This window comes from Grus americana, chromosome 1, assembly GCF_028858705.1.
Source record: "Grus americana isolate bGruAme1 chromosome 1, bGruAme1.mat, whole genome shotgun sequence".
Classification (NCBI taxonomy): Eukaryota; Metazoa; Chordata; class Aves; order Gruiformes; family Gruidae; genus Grus; species Grus americana.
In genome coordinates, this window is record NC_072852.1 from 185004351 (window position 1) to 185030082 (window position 25732).

The following is a 25732-nucleotide window of genomic DNA, read 5'->3' on the forward strand; positions in this document are numbered from 1 at the left end:
AAATCAGCAAAACAACTTCCCTGCTTTTAAAAACACTAATGTCAGTCAAGCATTATCACATCAGGTTTCCTAGTATTCTGAGTCCCTATTCTTTAGTCTGATTAAAAAAACTTGCTTCCCTCTACAGTGCTTTCATTTCATCCCTCAGGATGAGAACTGTCTACAATGCTGATGCATGTTCCTAGCAGGATTGCTGGTGCTGCCCAGCTGCAGGGAGTGCTGCTGGATAAACACCACTGGTCAGCCTCAGCAGGCACTTCAGTTTGCGTACGGCCAACCTTCTTGAAGGACGGAAGCCATGCACGGGAGTCAGGGAAAAATCGCTGAATTAAACAGGGTGGTTTCATCTGCCAAGAAACAGAGCAGCTGTGGCAGAGAATGGCTTGTTCTACAGTTTGTAGCGTTACTTCTATTCAACTAGACCAAACTATCTCTGCCACAGTTCTGCTCCCAGTAGTTTTTCTAGTACTCACATGCTTGTCTTAAAATTTAACCTTATGAACCAATGAACAAAACTCCTGCATGAATTCAATCATAGAAAGTAATATTTCCTTTAATTTTATATTCCATTGATCTTACAAGGCATCATATTTATTTTTAATCCACCTTCTGCTGAAACATTGCAATATGCAAGGTTTCAAAGGCCTAGTGGTTTGGGCCACCAATTCTGTTATACAAGCTACAAAGACCTTTGTGATCAATGGCATCCCAGAATTATGTTAAAAGTTTGGGGTTGTTTATAATATATTGGGAAGTCACAGAAAAGGAGAAGTTTAAGTCCCATTGTTCGGCTTAGCTCAACTTTTATTCGAGCTACGAAAATGTACAGTGCTGCTATTTCAAAGGACACCCACAGCATGTTGAGTGGGTTCGAGTCTGTTCAGAAATGATTTGTGAATTGCTCACGTCCCACTGCTGACCCACAGGTTAATGACATCCTATTTCTCAGTGTATTTTTGGTTATTTATGATGATTGGCAAAACATAATAATAATATAAAACCATTTCAGAGTAAATACAGAAAAAATGTTTTCCACTTGATTTATTTTCATAATAAACCAATTAAAAATACAAAAGACAAGGACTCAAGGTTCAGAGGGCTTCATCATTTAAAAATTTGTCTTTAAATACAAATTCACTCTGTACTATGAATACATATAACATTAGACCTCTAAACATAATGATCTTATTTGCATCTATCAAAAATTTGTATGGAAACAAATTAGCTGAAAAAAACTTCCTTGTAACATTGAATGTACATTATTTACAAGCAAAAAAAAAACCTCTTAGCAGTATTAATCTCAAAATGCCTGCATAAATTGTATATATTTCATTTCCCTCCCCCCTTACAAAATAATCTGAAATAGAAAGCAAGATTGTTAAGCTTCATAGCTGCAAAATGCCATGAATCGTTTGCACCTGTAGTGATGCTGTTAGCTTCTGTAATTAAATATATCTGATGTTTTCATATAAAATATAGACATGGCATTGTCCATTACTGGAATAAATGTTTCGTGTACTCTCAATAGGAGTGTATATTCCATTTTGCACACACAAGAGCTTGTGCTGCAAAAAAAAAAAAAAAAAAAAAGAAAGAAAGAGGATACCTGGTTATCCAAGTCTGAAACTGGTGTAAATTCACCGGTATGAAACAGATACTTGATCACAAAAATTCATACACATGGAATGAAAATGTCCCACACTAAAAGTAACTGTTGCTTCAAAAGTTAAGTGATACACATACAGATTAAACAGAAAAGGTTATAATAATGTTACTGCAATGTAAATCGGCAACAGATTGAAAACATACAGTAAGAAAGAAGTTTGGCCAACAACCTCAGGAGAAAGTCTTCATAGGGTAAAAAGCATGTTCCTTCATGCCTGTATTCTGAAGCATGAGTAATAGATAATTTTATTTATATGATAACATTTAGCAATTAACAGAAAATCAAAATCCATTCTAAACCATGAATGCTAACAATTAACTGCAGAAATTAAGTAGCTTTGCAACATCTTGCTTGAGAATCAAATCATATATACATAACTGAAAAGGTCCCATCACATTTATGAAAATAATCATCCACAGGGTCTTTTTTTTTTTTTAAATTTATTAATATGAATTGGGTTCTAAAGGCTCATTTTCTTGCTTCACTTGCACATTAGATGGGAAACCATTCGAACTAGACACCACCATCACAAATGGTTGCTGCTGGAATCTCTGTTCCGACTGCTCAGTATCATCTAATTTGTCACTGTCGTCTTCTTTTACCACCCCTTGTACGCCAACCTGTTTCGTTTCTGGTGCTTTAATGACCGAAGTGATGACCGTGCCCGATGGATGAGCTACCACCTGTGAGCTGCTAGGCGAAAACGTTACCACAGGGGTAGTGGCACTGAAGGATGGAGACGAAGCCATGTTGACTGTTCCATTGCAAATTGTCTGCACGCTGCTGGTGAGCACCTGCTGAACTTGTGCTGGGCTCAGCACAATTGAGGAAGGAGACGAGACTGGCTTCTGAGACTGTAGCATGACATTTTCTTTAAGAACCGTCATGGGTTGTGAAGTAGGAATGGCTTGTAAGATGAATTTTTGGGGCGTTGTTGCTGAGGCTGGATCTGTGCTGGCTATCACTGTAGTAAGAGGCACTGTTTGGAGTGTTACAGTATGCAGCTGCTGATTTCCAGGAGAAACAACCACTGGAACTTGGGTTGGAGTCTGTAAAGTCCTATTAAGATTTAAAAAAGATTATAGTCAGAACACTTCCACCATGAGTTTTGAAATGACTATCGAAAAATCACTTGGCATCATAAACATTTCATTTACCCAACGGTTCCAAAAGAGGAAGCAGTCGCTCTCCTAATAAAACAAGAGCTGGACCTGACCCCTGAATTCAGCACCACAGTTCCTGAAGGAAAGGTACTGTGCATGAACAACAGTACCATCGCCAAACCGAACAGCCTGCCTTTGAGACCTTCAGTAGTTCAGCAGAAAACCTGGGAATCGCATCGAAGATCTCCTTCTCGAGCATGAACCAACATCATGAGCGTGACCCACTACACATCTGCTATCAATTTCACGAGGTACCCCGAGTAATTCATAACTCATAAGCCTAAATAATTCATAAGTCAGGCCTCAATTCTCCTGCCATCTGTATATACATTTACCTATATGCAAAAGTAGCTGCACTGTAACAGTGGGTCTGGTCAGGACCTTCTCAGACTCCCAAGACACCCAGTTCTCTGCCTGCCAGGCTTGTACACTCCTTCTGGTAAAGCAACTGAACAGAATTTGCTCCCAAAGCATGTTTAAGTTAGGAATGGCTCCATCAGTTGCAGGCTCACAGATTTGGGTACCGCATTACTTTGGATGTACGTACAGCTGAGAGGGCACCGTTAGAGGATTAACAGCTGCACTGCTGAAGTACACAACTACGACAATGGACAATGGTGACTTAGAGACGTGACCGAAACACATACACTGCATCACGCGAATAAAAACAAAACAAGCAATAAAACCCAAACCACAACATTCTCCTGGTGAATCAAATGATTTCTGGGGAGGGCAAGAGGAAGGGAAGGGTAACTGCTTTGACACCCTCCCACAGCTCACTCCAGCCCACCATGTCACGCTGTCTCTGACAAACTTTTTCCTTCCTTCTGCTTGTCCTGCAAAGTTCTCTCCAACCTTCCTGCTTCTCTTCAGTGTTTTCTCCTGCCTGCCCTCCTCCCCTTTTTTAGCCTTAAGCTCTCCCTTGTGTTTTCTTGAACATACTTGACACTGACCGAAAACAAAAATAACGATGTCCTCATCCTTGTAGCTTATTTCTACCCCTGCTGAAATCACTGTAGATGGAAAGCAATTTACTGTCAACATTTGTATTTTCAAGTCCATGCACTATATAGCATGCTCTTCCTTCTGAAGACTGGTCCTCAGATATGCTGTAAGGGTTGCCTACTATACATCTACTGTGGAATGTCCTCCTTCCTATAGTCCCATGTAGTACCTGTTTTTCACAGCTCTATGAAATCCTACTTGCCAGCATTAGCCACTGACCAGTGAGATCAGACTCAGCATATTCAAAACATCAATTTAAAACCATGCTCTGGCTATCACAGTTACAATGAAAAGCTTACCAAAGCAGACTTCTGTGATGCTGAAGCTATGGGGCAGCTGAAGCTGCTGCTGGCAGTAATCCAACCGCACAGGGGGCTGCGTTCCCCCTTTCTTAGTGCAGCAGTGGAGACAAGTGAAGGAATATTTTGTAGAGGATTTCGCAGGTCTGTCTCAGCTCAGTCCTCTGGGAAGGGCCCCTAGCTGAGCTCCAAAGATTGTTCCAGCAAGAGCAGCTCCAGTAACCCAGCTGGTATCAGGCTCAGAGCACGTCAGCACTCCCTAAGCATCCTCCAGCTGCCAGTCCCTGCTGCAGGCAGCCTTCTCCCCACCTCCTACATGGCTTGGTAATACAAGGAACAACATCTGCATCAATAGTTTTCTCTTCCTCACAAAAAAGAAGGTTGCAGTACCAGGGAATGCTGCTATAGCACAACAGATCCAAATCCTCGCCCATGAGGCTCCCACGCAGGTCTCATCACAGAGGCCATAATAACCAGGACACAAAATTTGATGTGACTGACACCAGTGTCAATCTTGAGCTCCTGTTTCATACAACTGGAGACAGCCCAAGGATGAAGCTCATGGAAATGGCTAGAAGTGAAGCACCAGCTAGAGCGATCACTTCTTTCTTTCAAACTTTTTGGAAAACTTGGTGCTGCACAGCAAATACTAACAACCGAGCTTCAAGTGCAAAGCTCAGAATGACAGCACCAAGGCTCACACCAAGTCTGCTCAGGGTTATCAGCGTTCTTCTTCCCCCCCCCCCAGCAATTCCCCTGGGACTTTGATAGAAAAATCACAAATATCTGTGTCAGAAGTAGTAACAGGATGAAGTTATCCAGTAGCTTAGCTTTTTTTTTTTTTTTTAAAAAAAGCGAACTACCTACAGTTAAATGAACTTCCAGCAAAATCAAAATGTCACATAGATACAGCTCAACCAAGAAAGCCTACAGAGACCAGCAATGCAAGTGGAACAGCTAAGAAGAAAAGACAACTGACACTTTGCCATCAGAAAAGCATTAAAAGTATCAGAGTAGATACCAAGCCAGCTCTTTAATCCATGAAGAAACTTACTTGAGCCTGAAAGATTAAGATAAACTCAATAGTTGCAGTTTTGAAAGCAGCAGCTGAAGCTGCTAGCCTGTGCTGGTATGCCATCCAAGTATTACTTTGAAGCTACTTTCTTTTTCTTTAGCTGTTTTCTTAAAACAAAATAGTAAAAATAAAAGCTTCTAGCTGCTAAATGGCTGTAAAGGACAACCTCAGAGAGCGTGAACTGGGTCTAATCAATGCAGAAGGTATTCTGCAAAGCACAGAGTGTGAACTTGCTACAGGGAAAGCATGCAGGAGATGTCTGTACAAGCACACGGTTAAGCAGCACACAGCACCATAAATACACGTTATTTATGCTAATGGTGGCCAAGTAAGAAATTTGCCTTAATTGGTAAGATTACAGAAAACTCTGTTTACAAACTAAAAATCTATCTGCTCAAACTATTTGCCTTGAATATCATTGAGAAACATACAGGCTTGGTTAATCATTTTGCCTGTTCAAAAAAAAAAGTACACACTACTTTAGATGATCTGTTAACACTGGGCTACATTATTTTAGGTGCTTTGAACCTGTTTTGTTATGCTTCTGAATTTCACTGTCAATTTGCTAACGCCCTTCCTTCTCTAAGGTACAAATCTACTGGGTGATTACTTCAAAAGTTCCTGCTGAGGTTACAGAAAGAACAAGAACATTGAGCAACAGTGATGAAAAGGAAATGCTGCCATAAAACAATCTGGTTACAACTGAGAAAAGAATGACAAAAATTTTGAAGTCATTTTAGCTTGGCAGAAAATGATCATCTATTTCTTGGTCTTTTTGGTACTGTTAACAGCCTAGAATTGTGCAATATCATATTAGCTCATCAAGAGGTAACTAGTGATAAAGCAAACGATAAGTGACAGGCAGGAAAACAAAGTTTATTCATGGCAATTTATGTGAAATTTATGAAATGGAGAAAGGGAGAAGATACCAAAAAACTATTGAAGCTCCAAGCCAAGGTAAACAAAGTATTTCACAGCATAGTAAGAAAATGAAACAAGGCAATATTAAGAAATACATAGAGACAGGTAACCGAGGAGAATTCCCTCTCCAACATACACAGTGTTCAACATATAGCTATAGAGGAAACGATGGCCTTGACATAAATGGGCAAATTTCCAGGGATTTTCCCCCTTTGTTCAACTAACTGCTTGCAAACAACTCATTCAGTCAAGCTAGGAAGAGCGAGGAGGTGCAGGGGTGGGACATGCTTGTTAGAACCACTTCGGATGCCTGAGTGGAGAGGCAATCTCCTTTCAGTGACTATGGGAAGCATCAGCCAAACACAACTCAGGAGTTCTGCTGCCAGAGCAGCTCCTGAGCTGCTCCGCAGCTGCGCTCATATCCTTGGAGTCATCAACAACCTTGTCAAAACTTCACCCCAGCATATTGCCATCACAGCCACTGGACCTTCTACAGCACTAGCCACACAGACAGGAGCTGCTAAGCAGTCTCAGGGCAGATGTCCACAAGAGGTAGAAAGGCATTTGATGCCTTCACCCCCAGTCTGAACACAGCCTCCTAGGAAGGGAAGGCAGTTCTTGTCTAGCTCTTTGCCTGGACAAGATAATCTCTTACGTTACAAGGACAGAGACAGAGGACTCAAGTCTCAAGTCTGGTGTCCTTTTTACTGACCCACGCAGTCTTTCCAGAATTTTTCAAAACTGCACACTGACTGCAATTAAAACTCAGAAACTTTGCTACTAACAAAGACCTGCAGAAACCCCCCCTCTTTCAACAGTGCCAAAGACATGTAAAGAGAGCTCCTGCGGGTAGCTCCTCATTGTGCAGAAACAAAATTAATTTATAAATGACTTTGAAGTCCCTTCTGCTGTAAGCAGCCTTCTTCCTACCTAGTGCAGAAATTAAATCAGAAACGGGCTTAAGAAAAGGTCTTCTCAGCTGCAGAAAAATCAAATAAAAATGTTTGGTTATAAGCCAAGTCTTTGCTGTGATAGAAGTTGTTGCTATTGTAAACGTGTTCTGAGAAACACACTCTTGTTGTAAGCTAAATAAGAATTTCTTGTAGAAGCCCACTGCGATCATATCAGCCTATTTCTGACCAACACCTCCCTCAGGAAGGGCGTTTTCCTCACCATCCTCAAACCTGAGGTGCAGTCAAGCCTTCAGTTAAGAGATGACAGAGATCAACTCTTTGCAAGAATCACCTGCTTCCCTCCTTTTGGGGAAGTCTGCAGCAGCGGTGAGCCAGATCCAACAGTATCTGCTGGTTGGTGTGTTGGAGAGCTTCTAGTGTAGGCACAAAGACCCAACTTGTGCTGACAGAAGACTAACATCTAACTGCAAACAGAAGCAAAGCATGTGTACCAGTGCTGGCTAATCAAAGTAAGGTCTTCTGAATATTAGCCAGCCATTGTTTCTCATTATCTAGAAGTACTCAGCCAGCATCATATTCTTTCACTCATGTTCCCCATCAAGTCCCAGGGAATCCTAGTGAGCTCTTTACTGAGACTGATGCCTGTGACTGTTTTTATTCAGCATACCTATAGGAACGGCAGAGGAGTGATGGGCTACAACATTAGCTGACATCGTGCAGATTTGACTCTTGTTCTTATTCAGGAAAAAAGGACTGAAAGCAGATGGTCAATGCAGTATCTCAGTAGCACGGTGCCAGACTGCCTCCCTGTGTCTGTGTGGTTACGCAAGCTTGAGCAAAACCAATATAAGATAGGGTGTAAAAGTATGATTACAGAACATAACGGTGACATTCGCTGCACAAGCTAACGTCTGTACATGGCAAAAGATGAAGACACTTCATTAGAAACAGCAGCTGTAATCACATTTTCAGTTGATAAACTCATGCTAGACAAATCTGTCTATTTTTCAGCATCAGCATAGCTGCAGTCAGACCACCAACACATCATAGCCTAGATTATGGAACAGCAACAGAAAGTGTATGTGTTTGCTTGGGGCAGACATGACTTTCAAAGGTAATTCTCTTTGCTTATCGGGACAATCCACTGTGTTGGCATATTGTTGGCTTCACCACTGTTCTTACGCAGAACGCTCATGCCTAGAAAAAACACGATTCACCTTCAGCTACTTCCTTCCCCTCTGGAATGAGGATCTTGCCACTGTGGTCCACACTTGTGTCACCTTTGGGATGAATTACTGCAATGTTTTCTATCCCAAAGGTTGCAAAAAGGTCAAGATGAAAGCTGTGGCTGATTCATCATGTAGTGGTTCTTCAGTTCAGACGTGAACACACAGAGCATATCCCACCAGTCCGCTGTGGTCTGTATTAACTTTTCCCCCAGCCACAGAACAGTCAGGATACTGGTCTTCTAACATGCTTTGTCCAAGCTATCACAATGACAACTTGAAAATACAGAAAAGAAACAATAAACTGAATTTTGATAGAAAACTGTGTTTAAAACCTGAAGTCTGCTAAAGCATTGCACTGGATCTGTCAGCAGTCAGCTAATTGCAAGTTTTTTGTATACAGAGCTGCCAGCTAAAAGATTCAGCTATGTCCCATACAGTCAATAAGAAATGGAGACATATAATTTTAAATTACTCACAATATGATCTTCTCTGGATCGTTAGTAACACAAGAACCTCTTTTCCCTCCGTCCAGAAGACACTCTATCTTAAATCACTACTACTACTACTGCTCACCCAAAGAGGCATTTTTATTTTTGTCTTATCACTGGAAACGCGTGGTGCCAAATTCAGCTCCCAGTTATACAACTGGAGACTGCAGTAACTGCACTTGCATCCACCCAGCCAGAGCCAAACAGCAGTGAGCTTGCTATTCTGAATATTCCCACTGGGGATACTATACGTCTTCCCCAGTCAGCAAAACCTGGTGTGTATGACCTGACCGTGCTCCTGCCCCGTTTCCCAAGCTTGGGTTAGGACCACATCACAGCCTTTTTGTTTAAGCACTAGTGCTGAAGAAGAGCCATATTCCCCCGGCCACTTCTTGTCTCCTGTGTACAGCGGCACCAAAACTTGTATAAAAAGCCCCTCCAAAGCCACCCAAAAGACAAGACCTTTCCACTTTGGAGTAGGACACTACCCTCTTCTCAAAGTACACAAAACTCTGCGTGAGCTTTGTGCAGCTATAAACAAAACTACTGCGGGTCTCCTGCAAAGAATCAACCTCTGATTTTCACTGTCCATTTCTTTGAGAAACACAAAAAGGCCCTGGGGAAGGGCTGCCACGCTCTCCCAGTGATGCTCTGGGAGTAGACTTTACCAGGCAATGCCGTCTAGTGCAGGGGAGGGACGGTGACACAAGCCCTTCATCACATTCTTCAGATAGGATTCTTTCACCCAGTTCCTCAGCAGAGGAGATGCATGTTCAGACTTCTCTGAAGGATATGGTTAAGTGTTAGGAAGCCAATTGTTTTGACCTCAAAAATACTCTGAATTTTCTCATTATAGTATGTGGTTAATCACATAATTTTTTTTCTTCTCACAACACAACAGAAGCAAATTGCTGCAGAGGGAGGAACATTTATTTCCATGAAGAAGAGGGAAGAACATTTATATGAACAAAACTTCACAAGCTACATTGCGTCAGACAAATTATATGGGTCCAATATGTTCACGCTTCAAGGCAGAGCCCAACCACTAACCAGTACGCATCAGAAAAACTTCTGAGGATCATTCCCAAACCCTGGTTCCTTTTCTCCCAAATGACCGTGACTATCTATGTGCCCCAACCTCTGAACAGCAACTGGCAACCGATGTTGCTATTTGTCCTCGTGCTTCCTCATAAAACTACTGTAAAATGAGTCCAACCACAACCCTACCCTGTGCATACATCAGAAGGTTTGTCAGCTCTTATTCTATAACGGCAATTGTACCTGCTGTACATTTGCAAATCACGTAGACCATTTCATCCTTGATGGAAGCCCCACTGCAGCAATTCAGAACATGTACACAAACATGTTCAGCTGCTAGAGATTTATGGCTGCTTGAACAAACAATCCCAAAATCCAGTTCCTTTGTTTAAGCCTTATTATAAAACAAGACCTAAAACATATGCTCAAAAAAAAGTTCAGTGTGTCCTTCTACCTCACCAAACTATTTCAAGTTTGCATTTTGAAACTGAGCAGAAATGTATCTGTCATAAATTGTATTTTTAGAGCCTGGAATGGGCAGTGACTACTGCACAGGACTCATCAGCACCTTGGTTTGCAGCTTGCCCCGTACTGATTAAAAGCACACCAAAAAAATCTGGGTTGTGGTTTTTATTTTCACTCTAACTGCTCAGATACCTTAGTACATTCTTTCTTAATTAGCAATACTTCTGCACTACTCAGTAATTACATACTGTACTGAAAAGATCCCATGGGTCTTTTTTTTTTCCCTTCATCTGAGACACTTTTTCATCTTGGCTAAGGAAACTGCAATTGAAGACTTTGTGGAATAATGTTTTAAGTTACAAACAATGGATTAGAACCAACGCAATACAGAACTCTAAGGCTTTAAGGCTTTTACTTCATTCAAGCTTCACACATGTATCATCTCTACTATGTTTTCCCCTTAGCTTATTGCCCAAGGTCCAATTGTGAAATGCTTTAATGCAATAATTTTGGATGTCATAATGTCACTGAGCAGCTTTCCGAATGTTAGGCTGGACTTCCTGCCTGCCTGCCTTATTAGGTCTTACAGATACTTCTGTTTGTTGTTACCATTTTTATACCATCTGTACTAGTGATACTGGTTTTGATATATACTTAGTGTAGGTCTAGTCTAGAGATACTTAACTCTGCAAATTGCTGAACCTTCCCCCTATTCATGTTTAATAGCATTATTCTACTGACTTCAATTATGTCTGTACTTGTTTCCTTTCACTATATTGCCCTAGTTAATTTTACAATTAAATCATAACCCTGAAATCACAGGATTGCACTGCACAGAGTAGTGTCATTCCTAAGCTTAGAAACTTACAAGACATTACCTTGATGCATATTTTTATTAATTTTCTAAATGAATTCCAAAACTTTTTTTTTTGTCAAATTCTTTATAATTATCTTCCACATAAACTTCTGATCAAATACAACCCTTCCCTCCCGTATGTGCATCTTGAACTAATTCTAGTTGGTTAGAACAATAAGCAAAACACAATTTGATTTCAAATCATGCATTTTAGAATTAAAAGACAAATGAAAACAGATATTGTCTACTTAAAAGTGGTAACTCTTTCCAGTTTGTTTTGTAGTGCTTACCAGTAACTATGGAAAATATTTTTGCTTCCATGGCCCAATGTATTTATTCTCCTGCAATCCTTACTAACCTTCTCTTTTCAGTGTGAATTTTTTCATATTGCAGTGTGAATGAAAACATTTCATCATTTTTAAGGAAATTAAAAAAAACAATCGGACAAAAAATCCTACCCCAGAATTCAAACTAGGAAGTCCAGGGATAATTTTAAAGTTTGGGGTTTTTTTTTACCCCAAGGAAACAAGAGATAATATAATTTTTTCTTGATTGAAGCTGTAGTCTTGGTTTGTTAATTCCTATATATAAATCATCAGCTTCCTCAACTACTTGGTTATCTCCTAAAGTGCTTCTTACTGATTCTATTGTACCAGTCACTGGAGAATGATCTGAACAGTTTCAGCTCTTCGTCAGTTCTTCTGAAAAAACTAGCTGCTATTGCTATTCTGGATTTTGCTTTTATACAAGTGGAATTTTAAGAACTGACTAGCTTTTACAGCATCCCTGTACTAGCAGAGATGAAAGAGCAAAACTTATTCTTTGGAAATGAAGAAATTAGTTGGTCTCAGTACTGTCATTACTTACTTCTCTCTGACAAAATTGCATGGTTAACTCCAGATAGTTGGTACCACTCCAAATCTATTGGTGGCTCTGGATGTAATTTTCAAAGGAAAGAACAGAGGAAGGTAGCAGGAAATAGCATTATTGCCATTTTGCAGCACAAAATGGTAAGCATTGTAATGGTGATGTTAACACAGCAAATCTCAAAAAAAAGTGATGTTCATAATTCATTAATAATGTGCAGCTCCTGAATTATATCCTGAAGCTGTCCTGAAACAGCTTTAAGGTCCAGAATCACCATATACAACTCTGACAGTCCTGTAAAGGGCCTAGATTACAAGAACGTTTATTTGATTTAGGTCTTTTGTAGTCAGTGCAGATGAACAAGCTCCATCGGGGGACACCTCAGGCTAGGGTAAAACCAGGCTTAAGCGATTGTTTTTAAAGCCTCCAATTAGGACGCTGCTACTAACCGGTAGATGCAAAGGAGTCATGATGCTTAAACACTGTGTAGTGTTAGCCAGTTGACTTACAAATTAAGCGTGGAAGCATGACTGTCTCCCAAAATACTCTGCAGATACACAGCTCTCATGAGATTATTCTGTTAATTGTTTTCTAAAATCAAAAGAACATGCTGTTGTAACAACAGCAAAATGCTAGAGTAGATAATACGGAGCTTTCCCTGGTTATAACTGGGGACAGTACAAAAGATGAAAGAGATGACAAAAAATTCTTAAGAAGAAAAATTAAGAAGCAAGAAGGAAATTGTTTTTCAAAGGGATCACGCAGACACGCCATGTATAATTCAAAAGCAAAGACACCAAACAGTCAGTGAAAAAGCAAAGCCGTGAAAATACTGCCTCTGCTGGGGGACAGAACCGATGATAGCGATTTTAAAGACAAGTTGTGTATTTTTCCTTTCTAAAGGATTTGCATGAAGTCTAATACCACAGGAAAGACATGCTTCCCTCTACCAAAGGCAGAGCATTTATGACTGGACACGTCGCAGTATGCTCCCAGTTCCTAGGATCAGCCACAAAGACACCATTTCACTGCAACCAAACTGGGAGATGAGCATTTTTTCTGAAGCACAACAAAGAATCTAGTCTATCTAGCCATCATCCAGTAAATTTATTATTATTATTATCCATACATTTATTTTATGTCAATTTTCTTACCTTATATTCTGAACCGAGGGATTTAACGTTTCATCTGGAACATTACTGGTTACAGCTGCATGTCCTTCCGTGATGGGCTGCAATGGCTGCATTACGTGAACTGTCCGAAAAAGCTGAGTGGGATGTACTGGCTGCGGAGATTGCATTGTCCTCAAAACTTCTGAAGTCAAGCCAGGTGTCTGCTGCTGTACAACTTCTGTGTGCTCCTTCAGCTTAGCAGGCTTTGAGTTCCCTGTTTTTAGCACTGTGGTTGATCCTCCCTTTGTTCCCGTGTTTGCAGACGCTCTAGATCTGCTCGACTGGTTTCTATTGGTCACAGGAGTTGAGAGCAGACTTGAATCTGATGATTCAGTGCTAGGGCTTGCATCTTCATCATCTATATAGACGAGATCTTTTGGCATTTCTTTAAATTGATATACTAGCCGCTGACCTTCTACTTTAGCGAGTATTCCTCTTTGGTAATAGTATCTGTTTAAAGCATACACACATCAAATTATACAGTGTTTTTGCCAAAAAACAAACAAAAAAAAGGCAACAAACCTCTCTAGAAAATAAGACCAGCAGTAACAAGTAAACAATATTTTAAGTGCCTAGTTTCTTCATTATAAAGGAGCGGCAAATTTAGTAGCATATTTTTTCCTCAAACAACTTTCTTCTACTGATATTTCTTGTCACCTTTTAATTTCAACCTCAGGTAACTCTGAGGAGAAAGAGGAGAACTCTGACTTGGCAGCTCTGCTATCAACTCATACTCTTTAAAAAAAGTTGCATGAAACTTGTAATTCTCCTCTCGACTCATCCAGTTCTTTCAGTTACCTGAATTCATGCTTATTCACCAGTGAGGACAGGCAGACATTTTAGCTACAACAAAGCAAGGGGAATAGGACAGCGGGGTGCTACATCTGTCACATTTACAAATTAATAGGACAATTTGAAATTACCCACACCGAGGTGAAGGGAAATGAAAAGAAATGCACAGCTGCTCAATTGGACAATTATCAATCAGCAGGTAAGAGTGAAGCTTCGTGGATGTCTGCTTATTTTGCACAGTCTTCTATGTATGAGAAAAATCCCAGCCTGATAGGCAGAGGCACATTGATAAGAAGTTTTAAAACTGTCTGCGTACGCAAGTTCAGAGAAGCGCAACCAGACCTGAATTCTAAAACTGTATCTTCAACTGGAAACAGGATCATTTGCAACAAGCAGAAATAATTTCATTAATACACCTGAATTTGGGATTTTTTTGGAGAAAAGAGATTCAAATTTTATGTAAAAAGCTTGCCTCACTTGGAATCTTCAGTCTCTTACTTTGTCCGTGGCTGACTGTGAAGATGTAGTTTTTGCAGCAGCACTCAAAATGTCTGAGCTGAGACTGAAGGTGACTGATTTGGAGTTGAGGTTAGTAAGGATTACTTCTAGTTAGCTTATTTATTTTGCTGAAATAACTTCTTCATTTCCCAAACTGATAGAATACTAACTCTTTTCTGTTGATACACAAATTAGATGAGGCATTTAATGCATGCAAACACTAAGGCAGCAAAACCAGTGTATTATTAAAAAAAGTACATACCTGAGGGCTCTACCCATTGTTTCATAATTCATGTCAGGTTTGTTTTTGTGTTTTCCCCACAACCTGGACACAGCCTTGGAGTCTACCAGTTTGAAAATGCCCTTCTCTCTTTGAGTCCATTTGATATACTTAGGACACGTAGCTTTGTCCTGGAGCAGTGCTAGTAAGAACTCCCAGAGATAAATTGTATTTCCTAAAATAGAAGTATTTCAGGACACAGGAAAAAAAAAAAAAAGAAAAAACCCCAAATTAGTTGACTATTTTACTAATGATGTAAATAATCTAAAAATTAAGAAGCTGGCATCTTCACAAATGCACTGTAATATATCGTCAAGACTAGCAAATAGTGATGGAAGGGCATGGGAAGGGATTCTTGTTAGTTACTATAATCTGGGTGCCCAAACACCCTGGCCGCTGTCTGTAACCTACAGAGTCAGGTACCAGTCAACCTACAGTCACCCATTCCAACCACCGACATTAAACAGCATTAGTCACCCACGTGTACACTTCCCTCCTGCGTAACCCAGTCACAGAAGCAGTCACTACTGCTTTACCTCAAAGAGGAACATGCTCAGGTCCATCCTCTGAAAGTGCTGGAAATCAAGCCCTTGCTTAAATACTTTGCTGAATTCAGGTGAGTGTTATAATCCTTTAAGAGACTAAAAAAAATCCTTACTTTTAATAATTAGATTTATATGGGGCAATCAGTGGCATATGCCAAGGTAGGCAAACCTTCAAGAATAAAGCTCAGAAAAAAAGGTAATTTTTTTTTTAATCCAGTGGGCACTTGCACTTGCTGGTATACAGCATTCAAATTTCATTTTACAAACAAGCAGGCACAAACACTTATATACGGAAATCCACATCTGTTCAGTGTTTACCAATATAAAGAAACAGTATTAAAATTACAGATTGTGAATACTTAAACTACTACAAAATTTGCGTGTTCTTTTTTTCCAAGAGCACATTTAAGGAGTCTAAACTCAGATAACTAATGAGACCCTTTTTCCTGCTTTTTTTAAGGCTTTTGGTATCTGATGTTCTTTTGAACACTTGAAGCTGCACGTAAGCTTCTTAGTGATATGTTGTTAGCCTGAGAAAGGAAGAAAAGACTTCTCGTATGAAACTATCACCTCCCACAAGTAGCCGTGCAAAAACACAGCAAGGACAGCGTGTGCAGATTTAAGTTTCACAAAAAAATGATGCCCAGTGCATCAGAAGGGGACAAGATCTCTTCCGTTAGCTGCAATTTAACCCAGCAGTTCTTTCAACTTTAATAACCACCAGTCTGAATATTTTTCAACAAGGAGGTGTCTTACAAATTAAAACTCCCACGCTACTGTATTATAATCTATATTTTGCAAATATTCAGCAAAGTCACCAGCACTGGCAGTACGAAATGTTAGCAGCTCCTTCAGCAGTTGGAAACTTGAAAAGTGAGCATTCCTAGAGAAAAAACAGTGCCTTTGCAACAAATGTCTCCCAGCTTACGGTTGTGACTGCTTAGGCAAGACAGAATGTCAGCCAGGAGTGAGAGCATTCCCAGCCACTTACCATCTAATCCAGGGTGCTTTTGTTGTAGTCTAGACTAAAAATGCTCAGCTGCAGCAGGGCAATCTGAAAATTTGTCACTGCTTAGCCACTGAAAATCACTGTGAAGAGGACTGTCTGCAAAAACCACCTCTGTTTTACTCACAGGCAGAATTTTTAAGCTCCTCTAAGTAACGGCAGAAGAAATATGCAGAAAACTCAGTTTTCTCCATGCATTGCATCAAATAATTACATGGAGGGCTTGGGATTTTAGCATACGTGTTCCCCTTCGGGGAACACTGTGGATACTGAGACAGGCAACTCTCATGATTCTCTAGCTGCTTCCCTGCTACAGCCGGTTATATTAATGTCCCTTTTACTTCAATTCTATGTTCCTCAAAATGCAAAACAAATGCTTTTGTTGTAGCTTTTTTTTGTAAGAGGCAGTGGTTTCAGGCCACACGCTCCTTTTTAATTCCTTCTGAATTAGCAATTTTGTAACAATAGACAAATATGAAATATGGTGTATCCTTGCTATCATCGACAGAAACATTAGACTCTTATGCCTTTCAATTTTGTGGCTAGCTGCTTTAATATCTTCTGTTATTTTATTTGAGCACTACTTGGAGGTTCCTCTGATACTTTTCTTTCATTTTTACTTCAAAATCAGGTTTTAATTTAGAAAAAAAAAAAGGCAACAACGCATACTCCAAATTGCTGGCATTAACCTGTTAGATATTTATTGCTTGCCAACAGTTTTTCTTCCCCTGTTATTGCAGAAAATCCTTCTTCAAAAGTAAAAAAAAAACCAAACTCGTTTGTCAGTACTGCAATTTTTCTGATTTCAAGAGAGCCTGATATTCTTGTGGCACCACCTTCCAGGTTTGGCTGGGCTTCTGTCCTGGCAAGTATTACACACACGCAAGCACATCAGTCCACGGGCGTGCATGCAGGCACTCATTTTCAGCTCACTCCAAGCGCAGTAGAATGCGGTGGGGGCCAGGGCATCAGGCTGCCATTCAGATGCCAGCCTGGGCACGGGCGCTGGACCCAACAGCAAAGCAACCGAGTTGTTGAAAAAACTGACAGGCACTACTGAACAGCAGAGGAAATGATTTATTGTATCAGTTAAGTGGTATTTATTTTCCTTCTTCCTTTTAAATACAGGAGAAATGGAAGAAGTATCAAAACTCCAAGTTTTCTGCCCAAGTCTTCAAGCTGCATTATAACTTTCCTCAACATTCAGGGCTTGGTACTTCCTGTTGCCAACTGGCAGCCTTGATTAGCTCCTCATGCAGAATTAGACACAGACAGATGGAAAACGTTTTCAAAGATCATCTGTCAAAATAACCATACTAATACAATGCAAAGCGCTCCCCAAGACTTCACTCAAAAAGCAGCAGCCTCTGCGTGGGGTTGAAGAGTTTCCAAGAACCCTTGCAACCAAAGTGACAAATATGTTATTCTCTCTGGGAACTGGATATTTCACGAAGAAAACTTGTGCACTATTTTTTTACTTGCCTTAAGATGAAATGTTAACCACCTCCCAAGCATAAGAGCTGGTTTTACAGCACAAGAGAACTAGTGAACTTTTTCTTTTTACAGGTCGCTCGGAAACAATGTTCTTTTAAAAACTTCAGTGACGAGTCTTTGACTTACCCTTTCCATCTTTGTTTTTCTTTTTCACAGATATGTTTGGAGTTGTGGTAGGGGACTCGGGACGAGATGGTTTTGGCTTCTTCCCTGAAATGAACCACCAGTAAGTCAACTGCAGCTTAAAAAAAAAAGGAAATAAAAAAGAACAAGGACCTAAAAAGGGAAGAGATTTGTTTCCCCAATTCAGAGAGGATTCAATTTCTAGTAAGTTAGGAGCTCAGTTTTGTGCTGAACTTCTTCAATTTCTACAACAGGAATGCACCCCCTATACTCTTAGTGTACTTCTAGTAAAGATTCTGCTCACTTTTTCAAAGTCCATGTACATTGGAAATTTCTGTGGCTTTTTAGATACTCCTGAAGAGCACTTAAAACAGATGAGATGAGAAGAATAAGCTATTAACTGTGGGCAAGAGTTTAAATAGGAAAAGCTAGATAAAATACAGAGCACTATCTTGTTCACTCATCACCAAACAGGAATTTAGGGAGAAAACAAAATTGTCTGCTTATTTGGTACACTGGAAGTCTCCACTGACAGCAGCAAATTGTACTGTTGTGTGAAGAAAAGATTTTTCAGTCCTATTGTCTTTTACACCTTTCTCAACAGTGGCTACAGGTAAAGGAAAGTCACTTGTTTGTTTAAGACCAGCAGAATCAGTAACAGGTTCTGAAAAACACCAGTTTTTAAAGTCATGGTGGCTCTATCTGGTGAGGAAGACTGAAAGCAAGACTTTAGTTACAACCAGTAACAAGAATGAAGAGCATTCATTTGCAAATGTTGAGAAATCAACTACTTAAACACAAGTGTAGTAAAAAAACGTAAGTCATCCTTAAGTATTTTTCAATATAAAACCTTGAACCTATTCTTTTAGTAGTTCTCATTCCCTGCAATGGTAACTTTTACAGGTAATGTAATTATTCAGACACGTTCTGAACTTTCTTATGAAATAAAAATTTCTCTTATCAGGCTTTGCAGTGAGCCCTTAGTACACTGACAATACCTAAATTATTCACATACTACCTTTGCTCTTTTGAGAGGCAGAATAGACCAAGCAGACACAGGACTCAGAGAAAAATAAAAATATTTTTCTTTAGATCTTTAATTAGAACAATATGCTACTTGCACTAGAAATATGTTTCTCCTGTATCTCCTATTTATTGCATTTCCAAAGAGTTTATGTTCTATAGAGGCAGGACCAACAGGCCTGTGCAGTCCCATAAACTATCACATTCTACTTTTGGTTTTGTTTTCAGGGGCTGTTTTAGTAAGGAAATGGCTCTGCTGCAGAGTAAGAGTGAGGGTTTTTCCACTAGCTCTGAAAAAAAAATGCTGAGAGCCAACCTGCACCGTCTACTTTGTTCTAGACTTCCAGGTATCTACAAAGAAGTCATAAGAAACACTGGCTTAAGCACTCACCTTTCGACATTAGCAGACTCCCTAAATCCACCTTTGCACCTTTTTCTTTCTCTCCCTTTTTTTTTGACAGGGCATGAGGGAGGAGGAACAGCTAGTTGAGAGTGCTACAGTGAGGAAACTCTAATAATGCCTGGAGTCCTCTTATCTTCTTGCTTCTATTCAGACAGGATTCATGACTGAGGATGGGACACAAAGTTCAGCCACTGTCTTGGCCAGTAATGTCTTCTGTGATTTGAATGAAGATGAGAGGCAGGAAATCCTACAATACTGGGTTTTTTTCATGTATCATCATATTAAAAGATAAAGAACTACTGGAGTACACTTTTAGCAGCTTTGTTCCACTCACCGTTACTCGTTTCAGAAACGTCTGTTTTCCCTAAAAAGTCTAGATGAAGTCACTCTTGCATAGATCAGCTTCTACTGCATAAGAAGTCCCTCAGCGTAACTTTGGCCAAGTACTTTTCTCCCCTTAGAGTTGTGTCACGGGAAGACTCTGTAGCTCATCTTGTTTCTCCTCTGGTACAGGTATAAATGTATGCCATTAAGAAGTGGGGAGTGTTATTTTGATGTCATTAATTACCTTGTGTCCAAATAAGGTCAGCTCTTAAAAGAAAATGAAGTGGATAAGAGCTCAATTAGGTCATGACTGAACTACTGTCGGTCAACTTCAGGAAACCTAAGTACCGATCACACAGAATTTATGCACTTCTGATTAGGGATAACCTAGGCTACTACCAAATATGAATACTACTGCTACAGCAATGCTAGGTTCTCTTACTTCAGCCTAGACTACTTCAGGACATCCTATCTGGAGAGTCCTCTACCAGAACAAAACCCATCCAAAATTAGAAATCAGTGAAGAATGTGAAACTTGTTTACAGAAAGGTATTGATGTTACTGCTCTATATCTGGGCTAGAGATACTTAAGACGATGGGTTTAGACAACCCTGTGAGCTGTATCTCCAGGCGCTGACTGATACCATCAAAAACATAGTTAACAGAGACACACAAGATATGTTTCCTTTGTTTAAAAGAAGATATTTTCTGAAAGCACATTAAGCATTAGCACACTTCCTCCTTTGGTTCAATAGAGCATGAATTTGTTACCTTTCAGAGTACATCACTAAATTCCTTTTTAGGAGAGAATTTTACAAAGGGGAAGGATGAAGAACATGCAAGAGCTAAGCCTTATGTGGGGCTACCATAATTTTGTATAGCTAATGAAATATATAATTGGTATTCCCACTTTCCTATTTCCATGGTTGCAAAAACATTTCAGGTTAGAAATTCATGCTACAAATTAGTGTGATATTTAGACAGTGAGATGCTCATCCCAATTAAATATTTTATACCACATCAGAAAAAGTTCAATACATTTTCTTGCATTGTTTTCAGTGGTTTTTGTTTAAGAAATATAATGTATGTAAAAACACAATAAATAGTATGTATCTAAAATATAACATGTATGTACCTTATGTGATCACCTACTGCCAGATACCTCCATAGCAAAAATGGGACTGAAGGTATGAGTATAGCAAATCTCCAAGTTTCTTTCTCTGACATGCCTTTGTTTTTCCTGTCTTTCTGATCTGTATTCGGCAGCTCAGTGTTCAGACATTTGTGAGAACAAACATCATGCTGAACATAGGTTTGGAAGTTGAGCATATGGGTGGATACAGCTCTTTTGCTGCAGCAGTAAGGCCCATGAGGAAAGGAAGTGAAATCACCTCATCACTACTGGAGAACATTTTTCTTGGAGGAGCACTACTTGGCAGTGCCATTCTGTCTCAGTTTGCTGGCAATGCTCTGCATGATGCAATCGTGTAAGTTTAGCTGATGGGTTATATATGCTAGAAGTCTACAAAATCACGAGCGGTATGGATAGGGGAGAATCACCACGGTCCTTTGCCATGCCACAAAACTGACCAAAGGAATGGAAACAGACTACACTTTAAAAAAAACCCCAAAAAACCCACCACAAAACAAAAAGAACGTCCCACATACACTGCATGTCATCCTAAAGTACACTGCAAAATTTATAACATTTTGCAGTAATTATTGTACACCAATGCCTTACAAATCCCTGGACACTTTGAAGTAACACTTCAGCATGACTCTGATCATGCCATCTACCTCATGAATTCTCAACTTCATTGAAAACCAGTAGTTACTGAGACATGAGGCTGATGCATCTTTTCTAGTATTTTTTCTATCTGATGTAAGTGTCAAGACCAAACACACACATTTGCTGTGAAGCAACTGTTTTTCTAACCAGCGAGGGAGGAGGAAGGAGTGGGAGTAAGCAGAAGCACAACACGAAAGAGGGTATGAAAGCATCAAGCCAAGGAGGTTAAATGTCTGGCAGACAGCGGCTCCTTGTTTTGACCCACATAGCAGCCAATGTTAAGAAGAAAAGAACAAACAAACAACAAAAAAAATCAGTTTAAAATCCTCTTACGGTTGGTTATCTCGCAGTAGTGTGCACAGCACGGTAGTTTCCCCAGCAGCACTCTCGGGGCAGCTGCTGGTAAAGCTCTCCTCCACAGCAGTTTCAGTTCAGCTTTCTTACGGGAATCAGACTTCCCGACCCACACCCGTCCCCTACCAGATCTTGTGACACATGCAGGGTTCAGGAGGCTTCCCCAACATCTCCACAGGCCAATATGCTCTCTCTCTCAGAGATAACAACTCCCAACATTTGGAAGTAGCGGCAAAAATGCACTCTTGTTCAGCAGGAATATGACTGGGTAGCAGAAGCCCTGTTTTTTCACAGGGGAACCTGTCAGAGTCCTAATGCTCTGATTCAGCCCTAGGATTAGTTCCAGAAACATAACTCTCTTGGTTTATTTTTCTTTTTTAAAATTTGTTGCAACAGCACCTCACATCGGCCTGCACCGCATGACTCCTTTCCAGTACAGACATCAGCTTCAGGACCTCTGATGGGGTCCACGCTGAAGCAGGGTGGGCAAAAAAGGGGCAGAAGGTCTGACTAACACCACTTCATTACTCTTTGGCACAGCACTCACGCCAATGGAACATCACTCAGTGGATGCTGTGTGTATGTTATATACCACAAATGGGACTAACACTTACCATAGCATGCAGCTATTTTAAAAAAATAAAATGAAATCATTAATATTTAAGTAAAAGCTAAAAACCCCTCCTCATTCTCATCCCATATTCTGAGCAGATCAAGTATCTTTAGTTGAAGCTAAAGAAGAGCTAATTGAAGTACTTCAGGATTCACAGTAACAAAAGCTCTATAGCTTGTATTGCAATTCTGTTCTGAGGAGGAAACTATAAATAGAACAAGTAGAGATTCATATTTCCTGTGGGATAAAAGCCATCATTGCTACTTCTCCAACATCATTAGTGCCTAAGCACTAGTATCTGTGCTCACACTACCCAGTAAGAAAACACTTTATCTGTATTTCTAGCTGAGCCCTCTCAGTGATTTTGACCTGACACTCAGAATGGTTCCAGACACCCACAGGGGAGGCGAGAATGCTGCCCACTGCTCCCCTATGCCACGATGCTGTTCTCCAGTAGCATCTTACCTTTTTTCTTCTTTGGTTGTTCAAACTCTGGAGTCTCTGGTGATTCAGCGTAAGGGTCTGGGGCTTGGTGAACTTCCACCACCTCAGGAATCCCATCAAGCGTGACTGACACGTGTGTAATAGGAGCCACCATATCATCATCTTCAGTTGTGCCAAACATAGTTGCTTAAGGGAAAGGGACAATAGGAATATTTTCACACAGCCACAAGGACTTTCAAAAGCTTTTTTTTTTTTAAGAGCAAAAGTGTAAATATAGAATAAAATAAAAATATGACACTTAAGGCCTTCATGGAAGACTAATTCATAATGCAATATATGTGCCGACATTTTAAACAAGCAGAAGCACTATTAAAATACAATAATTTAATGATACAACCCACTCCCTCAAAAAGCACATTTGGTGATCACACATTTTTATTCGTATTTAAGGCAATCTGCAGATGTAAGCGTATATTCTTTTATCTTGGCAACATAAACAGACTAATCCTCTATCAGCTAAACAAAATACTGCAATCTAAACCATCCAACTTCATTCACACTTTCCCTCTGTAATGTTTGATTCTTTCCTTACCTGTTCAACGCTGGCATGGCAATGAAATCCTTCATTGCATACAACACTGGATTTCCAATACCCAAACTATGTATGTAAAGTCTACCTGGAAGCAAAATAATCTTACCAATTCCATGCAACCATGCTGCACTGAATCCCTCCTTCTTTCACAAGTAAGCAAGGCAAATACAGATTGGATTTGCTTTCATAAAAAACTTACCTATTCTTTTTTCATCCAACATAGGACCAGGGGAGTCCATATTGAGAAGTGCTTCAGCAGCCTCGATTGTTTCCATTGTTTCATCTCCATTATGACAAGATGCTTCAACTAAAAGCAAGAGAGAAAAAGCAATTCTTAACGAGCTACAAACTGGACTTAGAGCTTAACATGATATTTATTCCTATTTCATTTCTAGAAAAAAAAAGGTAGTAAACACAGTCTTCTACTAGCTGAGCTGTAACTGGTTAGCTGGGGAGAAAATGCACACTGCTATCATTTATTTAATGCACTACATTCTTCAGATTGCATCTATTAAAAAAAAAAAAAACAAACCCAACACAAACCATTTGTTTCTGCCTCATCTTTCTAACCCCTCTCTTTGCTGATCAAGCATATGCATTAAAACACAACACCCATGAACCCTAAGAAATATCACTACCACAAACAATATTCCAGACAGTATCCTTTAAAAACCCCAATATTGCTACTTTCTTCTTAGGTTGGTCCAAAAGAAGTGAATTTCATAATTATGAGATGCTCACCAAAAATATCATGTCATTTGGCCTGGAGGACAGACAAGAAAATATTCCACAACTTCTGTTAGAGAGCATATGATCTAAAGGTGTAACTGAATCCTCAACCATTCAAATTCATGGGGATTAGAGGTAGGGCTAAGAGAGCAGGTTCCAGGAACACATGGGAAAGCAAACATAAAACACAAAAAGCAATACAGAGGGCTGGCAAACTTTTGAAAAATGTTGACTACTAGACAATCCCTCATCGATCTCATGAGGGTGGTCATTAGACAAATCCAAAGCTCTTGAACATTCATTTATAATTAAGCTCACCTGAAGCTACACACCAAAAAAATCCAATAAAGTATCATTTTGCAAAATAACAGCTGTCCAAGAAGATAATATTGGTTTGACTGAAGGAGTACCTTACCAGAGGATTTTTTTCAAAATAATTGTAGCATGACAAATAAGTTCGACGTTAGTTCCAGTACTTGGTACTGTAAACCTTTAGAATTGTTTAACACACCCTTTTAGAAATTACTCTTTGTTGGATGGAAATGTACAGGCCAGGCTTCCTTACCCTTTCACACAAATTTGAAGCTATGGTAGGAAACTCACTTGCGTCTATAAAAGCAGTACAAAAGGGTGTATTAGTATTCCCCTCCTTAGGACACCAATGAACCTCAGTTACTTTCTCAGTCTGGCAATGAGTCAGCTTCACGCCCTCTCTCCCTGCTTAGCTTTGAGGAATTTTGGGTGGGGCAGTCACCAAAAAAAAAAAAAAAAAAAAAAAAAAAAGGACTGACTGACAGAGCAAGCAAAAATGCACCGTAAAACACAATGCAATGACCTTGGAACATTTCTTCTTTGCCTCAAAGCAAGAGGTTTATGCCAGAATTTCTATACTTTAAAAAGAAAAAATCAAAATATCACAGTAACAACAAAGCACCCAGCTCACTAGCACTAAACAATCACGCAATTAAAAAAACAACCAAACAAAAAAAGCTCAGTTTAACCTCAAATATTTACAGCTTCAGCAATTGTATCATTAGGAGAGGGCAAAGATGAATGCAGACATCCACACATCAGCCCTCTATCCTCCACCCAGCCGTGATTTACAGGCAGCACATGGAGCTCAGGAGAAGCCTCCTTACCTTCTGGATTTTTTCTTGACCTTAGTTAGTCCTACCATGCCCCAAGCCTCAGAGGCTCAGGCTTAAGAAAGAATAAAGTAGTTGGGCGTTGGGAACCCCTGAGCCACACAGCAACTCACCCTGTTGTCTACAGGACCCCCTCCACCCCACGTCTTGCACGGACACTCAGACAGTTAAGGATCTGCACCTCCTGGCTGACGTCTCCAAACAGGCTTAAGAAATGAGGAACACAGAGCTGGGGAGGAGGACAGCATGAAGAGAAAAGGGGAGGTAGTGAGTATGGACTAGGGACCTGGCTTGGGAAGCCATAGAGCGAAATGGGGCAGCAAACCCCTGACACTTTTGTCGTGCAGCTCGCAGGCTCAGGGGCTCAGCCGCGGAGCCTCTCAGCCCCAAGAGCCCAGCAACATCCCTAGGGAATGCCCG

The 25732-nt window shown here is 40.1% G+C and overlaps 1 protein-coding gene across 7 annotated transcripts in view; it reads right to left on the reverse strand.

Annotated features, from left to right (window-relative positions):
* Positions 1-903: 903 nt before the first annotated feature.
* ELF1 (E74 like ETS transcription factor 1) overlaps positions 904-25732 on the reverse strand; it is an 88926-nt gene continuing 64097 nt past the window's right edge. For all 7 annotated transcript variants that reach the window (XM_054825430.1, XM_054829822.1, XM_054828057.1 and 4 more), the window contains exons 4-9: positions 23638-23745; positions 22868-23032; positions 17900-17983; positions 14711-14903; positions 13141-13608; positions 904-2725 (exon numbers count right to left, since the gene is read on the reverse strand). In XM_054825430.1, coding sequence (XP_054681405.1) covers positions 2110-2725; positions 13141-13608; positions 14711-14903; positions 17900-17983; positions 22868-23032; positions 23638-23745 — 1634 coding nt within the window. In that variant the 3' untranslated portion in view covers positions 904-2109. The remainder of the gene's footprint in view (positions 2726-13140; positions 13609-14710; positions 14904-17899; positions 17984-22867; positions 23033-23637; positions 23746-25732) is intronic.